Source organism: Tenrec ecaudatus, chromosome 1 (genome assembly GCF_050624435.1).
Source record: "Tenrec ecaudatus isolate mTenEca1 chromosome 1, mTenEca1.hap1, whole genome shotgun sequence".
Taxonomy (NCBI): Eukaryota; Metazoa; Chordata; class Mammalia; order Afrosoricida; family Tenrecidae; genus Tenrec; species Tenrec ecaudatus.
In genome coordinates, this window is record NC_134530.1 from 72,000,662 (window position 1) to 72,010,333 (window position 9,672).

At 41.4% G+C, this 9,672-nt stretch overlaps 1 protein-coding gene across 2 annotated transcripts in view; it reads right to left on the reverse strand.

Annotated features, from left to right (window-relative positions):
- LOC142435277 (cytochrome P450 4A6-like) overlaps positions 1-9,305 on the reverse strand; it is a 28,881-nt gene extending 19,576 nt beyond the window's left edge. For both annotated transcript variants that reach the window (XM_075539728.1, XM_075539727.1), the window contains exons 1-4: positions 9,111-9,305; positions 2,259-2,400; positions 1,571-1,615; positions 981-1,108 (exon numbers count right to left, since the gene is read on the reverse strand). In XM_075539728.1, coding sequence (XP_075395843.1) covers positions 981-1,108; positions 1,571-1,615; positions 2,259-2,400; positions 9,111-9,305 — 510 coding nt within the window. The remainder of the gene's footprint in view (positions 1-980; positions 1,109-1,570; positions 1,616-2,258; positions 2,401-9,110) is intronic.
- Between the last annotated feature and the right edge of the window lie 367 nt (positions 9,306-9,672).

Sequence of the window (9,672 nt, forward strand, 5' to 3'; positions counted from 1 at the left end):
TTAGTAACAGCACTTTCACTCAAACCTCATTTTCTTGTGATGGCTGATTTAAGAGAACAGCATGCAGCTGTGAAATTTTGTTTCCTGCTGGAGAAAAATGCCACAGAAACAGATGTGACGTGAAAGACAGCTTTGCAAGGACAGCGCTGTGGGAAAACTCAAGTGCATGAGGGGTTTTCTAGTTCCAAAAAAGGTGAAATGGCGATTGGTGACAAACATCATTTTGGATGTCCGTCAACTTCCTCAAAAGGATAATATTTTCAACTTGTAGTGCATTTGGACTCCTTTCCACCAGGTGAGACTGTTAATCATTTTTTTCTCTAGATGTTCTATAAAGATTGCATAACTGAGACCAAAAGGCCTGATTTGTGGCAGATGGTGGACTGACTGGTTTTGCCACCAGGACAAAGCACACACTCACACAACCATCTTAGTGGGCTGGATTCTGACAAAAAACAGCATGGCTCCCTTTCCCCAAGTATCTTATTCACCTAACAACCTCTGTGAGACTTCTTTTTGTTTCCACGAATGAAAAAGGACAAGAAAGGACAGTGATTTGACAGTGTAGAAAAGGTGAAGGAAAAAACAGGGCTGGTGCCAGCCATCCAAACAGATGCATTTCAAAAAATGTTTCCAAGAATGAATTGCAGATTTAACAAATGTATTAATTGTAATGGAGAAAACGTTGAAGGTGATAAAGTTGTTTTGTAACAAAATTTGAATACATCGTTTTGAAAAAATATTCCATTGTTCATTATTTTGGGGGGGCAGGGGGGTACTCAGTCAAATATTAAAAGGGTAATATTCATGTTGGTGGGTCTGAGTGTCATTCTGTGTTTTATGGATGTCCTGGGACAGCATGTTTAAGAGCGGACTGTGAGAAGGTGTGTTGTGAGTGCATTCAGGGATATGTAAGTGAGAGAGTGTGTATATAGGTACGAGAAAGAGACAGACAGAGAGAGAGAGAGAGACCCACTCACCAGCATCACTTGGACAGAGTCGGCCATGAGCTGCACGTAGGGCTGTAGGATGTCATAATGGAAGGCTGGAGTCAGCATCCGTCGGTGCTGGAACCATGTTGGTCCATTCAGCAGGAGCAGACCTTCCCCTGACCCGGAGAGAACGTGTGTGTGTGTTTGGGGGAGATGGGATCAAAGGGGATACTGGAGACAAATTAGGAGGAATAAAACTGTCCTGGGAGAGAAACAGCTGAAGACATCATTTGCACAATTTTACAAAATCACATTTTAAGAATGCTGATTTTTCTATTTAACTGGTGCATGGGATGTGATTATGATAGCCATGACATGCATCTTGAAAATGTTGGTCTGAGAGCCAGATATTAACGTTTTGAGTAAACTGAGAACAAATGTGGAAGGAGCAGAATTATTAGAGAATTCCAATCACCAAGATGATATGGTTAGGATATTGGAAAAGTGGAGATTCGAGGCTTGATTCACATGCAGGGGCGGTGATAGTGATGATTGGACATCTGCTGTTCTTTATGAGCCAAGGAGGACTTTTGACAAAGTTACCTGAGGAGTGGAATGTAGTCATTGTTTATACATACCAATCCAGGGGCTCAAGAATCTGTAGGATCCCATTGCCTTTGGATCTGAATGGAAAGGAAGGTCATTAGAACATGAGTGAAAGGGATGCAGGTTCATTGTATCTCGATCAGAAACTCTTAGGATTAGGGCAGAGAATTGGTTAAAAATGTGATAACGTCTTAAATGCCAACCAGTAAAAAATGCTAGCAGCTAGCAGCTTTGCCACCTTACATCCCACAACAGGCCCTGCAGAGTGGATGCACAATTTTTCTTTCTTTCATGGGACAGAGTACATCACAGAGCATATCAGTTTGGTGGAAAGAAAGAAGAAAAGAAGAGAGAGAAGGAAGCCCAAAGGGAGGTATTTGGGTAAAAGAAAAATGAAGAACAGAAAAGAAGAGAAGCGAATGGAATGGGATGGGATGGAAGGAGGGAAGGAAGGAAACGAGAAAGAATGGTGGGAAGGAAATGGCAGGAATGCAATTCAGGGAAGGAAATGAGAGGAAGAATGAGGGGAAGAAATGTAATAGAAGAAGGAAGGAAGGATCATCAACCCCACACAGTTGTGTTAAATATCCAACATGATGACATTGATATTGTGTTTGATATAGGGAATGTTATATATGTTTAGAGTTAATCCGAGATATTTTAGAATGCTATTTTTTTAAAGGAAGTAGCTTCTCCAGGTGGTTGTGAGTTTTGCCTTACCTGATCTTCCCAGAATCACCCTAAGGTAATCAGGATCATAGACCTGTAAGAAGACCTCGCTCCCCCACATCCAGCGAGGAAAGGCAGATGGGAATTTATCTACCCATTTCAGAATCTGTTCCAGCTCTTGATCTGCTTGAAACTGTAATCAAGGGAAAGACAAAGCAAAGAAAATTTGTTTTTGAAATAGTATTGGAAGTGTGGAAGAAGGGTAGGCAAGGGGATAGTAGTTCATTACCTGTCTACAGAGATTAGTGGGGTGGAGCAGTTTCTGATGGTCTGGTCTTTGACCTAGACTTTTGTTGTGGATCTAAGACTTGCCCTAATGCTGCATCTGTGCCCTTTTTGCTGAGCTTTCGAACCTCACTCTGAACTGCTTCCAGAAACTTACATTTGAAAGGCAGGTAATAAATATTCAGGAAGACTCTACAGTATGCAAACCCTTTTCACATTATTGAGCATTATGTGTTGCTCAATCTGTGGTCAGGTAAGGATTATTACTCTATCCCATTTTACAGAGGAAGGAGGAAACAAAGCTTAATGATACGCCCAGATGATATGAGTTTAAACTCAATCCTATTCACCCCAACATGTCCTTTCCCTGGATTCCCTCAGCCCTTTGGTTTGATCGTAGTACATCATATTCATTCCAGTGTGGCCATTTTAGTTGTTGGTCACTTGTTGGCAAACTCAGTTTGGATGCTGGTTATCACTGTTTTATTAGAGCCCAGCATCGGAATGATGATGCTAATAAAAAATATTGAAAGTACCATGAACCGTCAAAAGAACAATTACTTCTGTCTTGGAAGAAACACAGCCTGGATGCTCCATAGAGAACTAAGGACAGTGAAATCTGCTACATGATGTCCTATTCAGGTCAAGCAGGAGGGCAGAGAAAAGGTGGAAGGCTCCTGAAAGATCGATGGACACAATGGCTGCCAACAATGGGCTCAACCATCAGCACAATATCAGGATGGCACAGGCCTGGCCAGTTTCATTCTGTTGGACACGGGGTGGCTGTTCATCCGACCTGGCTCAACCACAGCTAACACCAACAATGCAGAGTAGAGATCACAGGAAATACCGTTTTCATAGAGGAAATTGACAGGGAGAGGGAATGTGTGTAGGAGTCCTAATAGTACAATTCATATTGTAAATGACAGATAAAACTTGAGCTAATTTAAGAAACAAGCAAGGGGGTGGGGAAGGCTGGGAGCCAACAAGAGTCCCAAGGAGTCCAATGTCTGAAGCAGAAAGAATTCTGAAAAATGCAGACACAGACATTAGAGACTTGCTGGCCTCTGAATCTCTGGGTGTTTTTTTTTGTTTTGTTTTGTTTTTAGTGTTAATGCAACCATTAGTTCATTCCGCGAACATTCATTGAAGATCTACGATGTATCCGGCACTATTCTGGAAGCTGGAATGCCGCCATGAGCAAACAGAAACCAATTCTTTCCTCCTGCACCTGACTTGGATGCAGTGGAGAAGGACGGTTAAATCCTTCTTGTGCTGTCACTTCCCTTCTGCAAAATGTTATTTCAGCGTTGTGCTGCTGAATCCGATTCTGAGGAGAGGATGAGACCAGCCCACGTGAGGGCTCCTTGTGGTACAATCTACTGTGGCACAGGTTAAATGGGGGTGTTAGGAGAGAGGCCCACCCAACTTGTGGGTAGGAATATAATCTTAGAGAAAGTTATCTTGAGGGACATCCCAAAATATGTCCACTTAAATAAATGAGTGAGTAAAACTACATGAGTGATTCAAATGCAAGATAGGTGTTTATTGATTTGTTAGATAGTTATTTATTAAATCATGTGATAGGCAGTTTAGTGGACTCTGACTCAGTGACCTGAAGGACAAGAAAATCAAACATTGCATAGGCCTAATTCATGCTCATAATCGTTACTGTATTAGGGTCTGTTGTTATCATCACGGTGTCCATCCCCCTCCTTGTAGGTCTCCCTCTTTCTCACTGACCCTCTGCTTTACCAAACACACAGAGCAAAGAAAGTGAGCCCCACACAAATACTAGACAGGCATGGGCTCTACTGGTCTGGCAGACACAAATGTGACAGGACATACCCAAGGGGAAAAGACAAAGGGGTGAGAACTTTTTGAGGATATTTGAAGCCCATTGTTTTGAATTTTCCTTCTGTTTTGAATTTTCCTTTGACCTGTACAGGTTGAAATTACTGTTAATAGTTGAGTTTGTTAAAACTACTAAATTCTCAGCATACCTAAGCACAAACACTATTCTAATTCAGATAAAATATAGTGATTTTTATTGCCACCTTTGGTGTCTACCATGGACAACTCTTATAATAATTTGTTTGCATATACCATCTTTATAGTCATCTCAATTTTTAAAATGCATAAGCCAGGTCATATGAAGGGTGTTTAGAGTTAATTAGTTGAGCTGTGATGTAAATTTAGGTAAGTAGGCAACAGAGCCTCCCTGGTTAACTTCCATACCTTGCTGCCTGACATTGGCTTCCTGGAACACATTCATCATAATCACCCGTGTCTTCTGAATACATGATTTCACCAATTATAGAAATATTAAATACATAAAAATATGTACTGATCACTTGAAACATTATAGAAATATTTAATAAATAAAAATGAACTTGATCATTTGAAATATGTCTGAGAGAAATTACTGAGAGGTGAATGATGCATAATCATGATGGTGCAGCAGGAAGAAAGGAAAAGAGGAAAGAAGAAAGTAGAAATTATATATAGTAGAAATTATATATATAAGTAGAAATTATATATATATATACCTATGTTTATATAAAGATAGGTATGTTTGACTATATATGTGTGTGTGTAAATACAATAAGGAAGCCAATGGGCTTTGGGCCTCTACTCTAGTCTTACCTCAGTACAAGAATGGCTTGTTCTAATAATTTAGCATTGTATGGTACTCACCTTTCTGACATGATCACTGAAGACAAAATGGTGCATAAAGAAATGTGGTGAAGATAGAGGATGATACCCAGGTATTAAAGATATAGAACCTGGGATTCAAGTCTTAAATGCTTGAATTAAACAGGCGGTCATCTAGCAGAGAAGCCAGAAAACCGACATGGAGGAAGCACACCAGCCTGTGTGATTATGTGGTGCTGACAGAAATAGCTATCAGAACTTCAAAAAACAAGCAATCAAATTGACATGAAGGAGTGTGGACTCAACAGAGACACACAACCCACCTGTACGATAATTCGACATTCCCTCACAGAAGGGATATTAGGTCAAGGGTGCAGTATAGTACTGATTAAAACATAATAATTTTCTAGATCTGGAATATGTTCTGTCCTCACTATTATGGTTCTTGTTTTACCTCATTAATCTTCTGACACATGAGTATGTTCATTTGTAAAGATAACCCTTCAGAAACAGTAATGGAAGTAATGATTCCCTGAGGGTATGGGAAGTGAGGCGGAAAAGGGAGAAAGGGGGAGCTGATAGGAATGATGAATATATAACCCCACTCGAGGAAATGAACAACAGAATTGTAGGTGAATGGATACATTAAATGGTGTAAGATAATAAAAATAACAGTAATATAATATAATAACAAGGGTTCATGGTGGGGGGGGGCAGGAGCGAGGGCATCAAAGGGAGTTAATATCAAGGGATTCGAGAAGAAAGAAAACTTTAAAAATAAATCATTTTATTGGGGCTCTTATAACAATCCATGCATCAATTGCCTCAAGCACATTTGTATATATGTTGCCATCATTATTTCCAAAACTTTTTCTTTTTCCTTGAGCCCTTGGTATCAGCTCTGCTTTTTCCCTCCTCTCCCACCCTCCAACCCTCCTGAACCCTGGATAAACCCTAAATTATTTTCATATTTATACTGTCCACTGTCACCCTTCACCCATGCTTCTGTTGTTTGTTCTCCTGGGGGTGAGGGCTTGTTATATGTTCATCTTTCCAATAGGTTCCCCCTTTCTGCTCCTGAAGGAAAACCTTTTGAAACTTCTATTGACAGTAACTATACAATTATGCTTGATCTATATGAATTGTGAATAGTTGCAACATCTGTTAGAGCTCTCAATAAAATGATTAATTCTAAAAATGGGAAAATAATGTTTTGAAATTTATTGGGGTAGCAATTGTACAATGCTGCTTAATGATATTAAACTGTGGGATGATGTGATATATATATATTAGAACCCAATAAAATTGTTTTGGGAAAAAAATGAGAAAATATTACAAACAGTAGTTTTTTTTACTGTAATTGCTATTGACCAGTCAAAACTAAAAGCTGATTCAAAGCATATTATTTCTGTTCATAAACATACTTGATTATTGCATATATAAATTTTCTAATGGACATCGCTGTAATGGGAAATCATTGGAAGCATGTTTACTGGTTCTTTATGTCAAAACATAACTCAGAAATGGCACCAGCTTGTGTGATCACGAGGTGTCAGTGGAATCAGGTACCAGGCATTAAAGAACAAGAAATCATATCATTCTGATTGAGGGGGAGTTTGGGTTGGAGATCCAAAGCCCATCTGTAGGCAACTGGACATCCCCTTACAGAAAGGTTGAAGAGAGGAGATGGGCCAGTCAGGGTGCAGTATAGCAATGATGAAGCATACAACTGTCCTCTAGTTCTTTAATGCTTCCTCCCCCCCACTATCATGATCCCAATTCTACCTTACAAATATGGGTAGACCAGAGGATGTATAGTGGTACAGATAAGAACTGGAAACACAGGGAGTCCAGGACAAACCACTCAGGACCAATAATAAATGTAGCAATACCAGAAGGAAAAGGGGAAGGTGGGATAGAAAAGGGGAACAATCACAAGGATCTACATATAACCGCTCCCTGGGAGATGGACACCAGAAAAATGGGTGAAGGGTGACCTTACACAGTGTAAGACATGACAAAATAATAATATTTTATAAATTATCAAGGTGTAATGAGGGGAGATCGGGGAGGGACGGTGGAAAAATGAGGAGCTGATACCAAGGGCTCAAGTAGAAAGAAAATGTTTTGAAAATGATGATGGTAACAAATGTACAAATGTGCTTGACACATGGTGGGACATATGGGTTGTGATAAGAGTTTTAGGAGCCTCCAATAAAATTCTTTTTTTAAGAGAAATGGGCAACCTGGTCTGATCTAACCAGACAAGAACAAGAAGACTAGCAGGAAAGGGTTACAAGAATGGACCACAACAAGTTTATGGCAGCTGGTGACAACTGCATTTAGAAAAATAATAATTTCCAAATCTTATCAAATGTGTGGAAGGCATTATTTCCCCAATCTGTGTGAACAAATGGAGCTTTGGGTATTCGCCTGCTTTTAGATTGGACAGCTCCACTCCTCAGCTTCACTCTGCTGATCATCCTGTTGGCTGCTTGGAGAAAGGAGAGGAATTGACCCCCTCCAGCCTTCACCTCTTCCTAATGCTTCTTCTATCCACAATCTCTTCATGAGCACGCCTCTACGTAACCCTCCCCCATTGGTCTTCAGAGCTCAGGTTGCAAATTTTGTTTCCCATTTGGGGCAGCTGTCCCAGCCCCTCTTCTTCTGTCAGTTAACACACTTGGGCTGATCATGTACTATGTGCCTTGCTGTGTGGTGGGCACTGGGTTAAAGGGAGGTACACCAAAGTGCTCACAGCCCAGAACTGTGAGGGAAGGGAAAAGCCCTACCGAGTAACATATACAAATGGAAAATAGAGGCAAACATGAAATAGTGTGTACTTAGTGGTGCAACAGAAGTAGAGTGGTGGGACATCCATGTAGTCTGGAAGACTAGGAAAAAGAAGATTTACAGAAGCTGAGAGGGACAAGGATCTTCCTCTAGAGCTCATGTGTGTGCATGTATGGTGGGAGGCACAGGGTGCAGAGACAGACAGAGAGAGATTGCATCTATCGACACTCTTAATTTAGATTCTTTGGCTTCAAACAACCATTTGTCTGTCAGTTCGTCCAACGGTGCTGTGGTGGTTTGTGCGTTAATACATTGCTGGTTTCTATGTCACTGGCATTTCAAATACCAGCAGCATCACTCAGAGTGAACAGGCTTCAGCAGAAAATTCAGACTACAAAGAAGAAATAAGCTGTCTACTTCTGAGGAAGTAGCCACTGAGAACCGTACGAATGACAGAGCTAGGATGGCAAGAATTCATCCTACATTTTTGGACTTGTTGCCAGGAGGGAACACTCTCTGGAAAAGGACAACTTTCTGGGTATAGTAAAGGTGCCATGAAAAAGAGGAAGCCCCTGGAAGACATGGACTGACACAGTGACAGCTGCGATCGCTCAAAAAAAATAATTCTGAGGATGGCTCAGGACTGGGCAATGTTTCATTCTGCTGTGTGCATAGGGTAAATTATGAGTCAGAACTAACTTGGGGGCACCTAACAATGAAAACAACAGGCTCCAAAACTAGGAAACAACAATTCCTATTCTGCAAAGCCACCCATTGGTGGTTATTATTTTGTTCCAGCAGCACAAGTAACTGAGCCACTGGATTGAGTAACTGGCCCCAGAAAGCAACTGGAAGCCTTGTTCTTTACAACTGAAGCTGCTCAAGCTGGAGATGAGAGGACGCAGAAGGAAAGACCATTTGCCTTCAGCTCTGCAAAGTGGTCTGGACAGACTTCTGATCTACCCAGGAGTAATCAAAGAATGTCAACAAGAATAAGAGAGCCTTCTTGTGAGTAAATGAGCTCCCCATTGCTGAGAGTAGAGAGCAGATGCCTGAGGGGTGACTGAAGGCAGGTACAGATTCACCTAACAAGGCTTCATGTCTTGACTTGCTCATACTCTCAACTCAAACCCTCCCTGCTGACCCTCTGCCAGAACCCCTAGTTCCTACCTCATACTTGTGTCCGAAGAGCCAGTGAGAGGGAGGTGACGGGAACTGCTGCAGAGCTTTGAGCAGCCACTGCCTGCGCAGGTAGAACCGGGTCACATTGATCAGCAGGAAACCCAGGCTGAGCAGAAACGCCACTTGGAAGAGTCCAGGGATAACTCCTAAGAGTCCCATTGGGCTTGACATGGTGATGCTCATGGTGCAGCTGGATCATATCTGACTGTCCCTGACCACCCCTGTCCAAGTCTAGGAAGGATTGTCCCGCCCAACTTTGGGGAGGGAAAATGAATGGGGGCAGAGTTCAGTTTGCCTTTGGAAGATGAACGAATAGTGGAAGGTCCATCTTGGCAAACAGTTGGAGAACTGTGATAATCAGATAATTGGATGCTGTGATAATGGCCATATACCCACATATTTTCCCAATTTCAAGAAATATATAATGAGCACTTACTGTGTGTCAACCGGCATTCTCTGTGCCAGGACCAGGCTGCAAGCAAAAGAGTCATGATCCCGGACTTCAAGGGATTCAGTGTAGTTTGTCGCTGTCAGTAGATGGGCTAGGTTA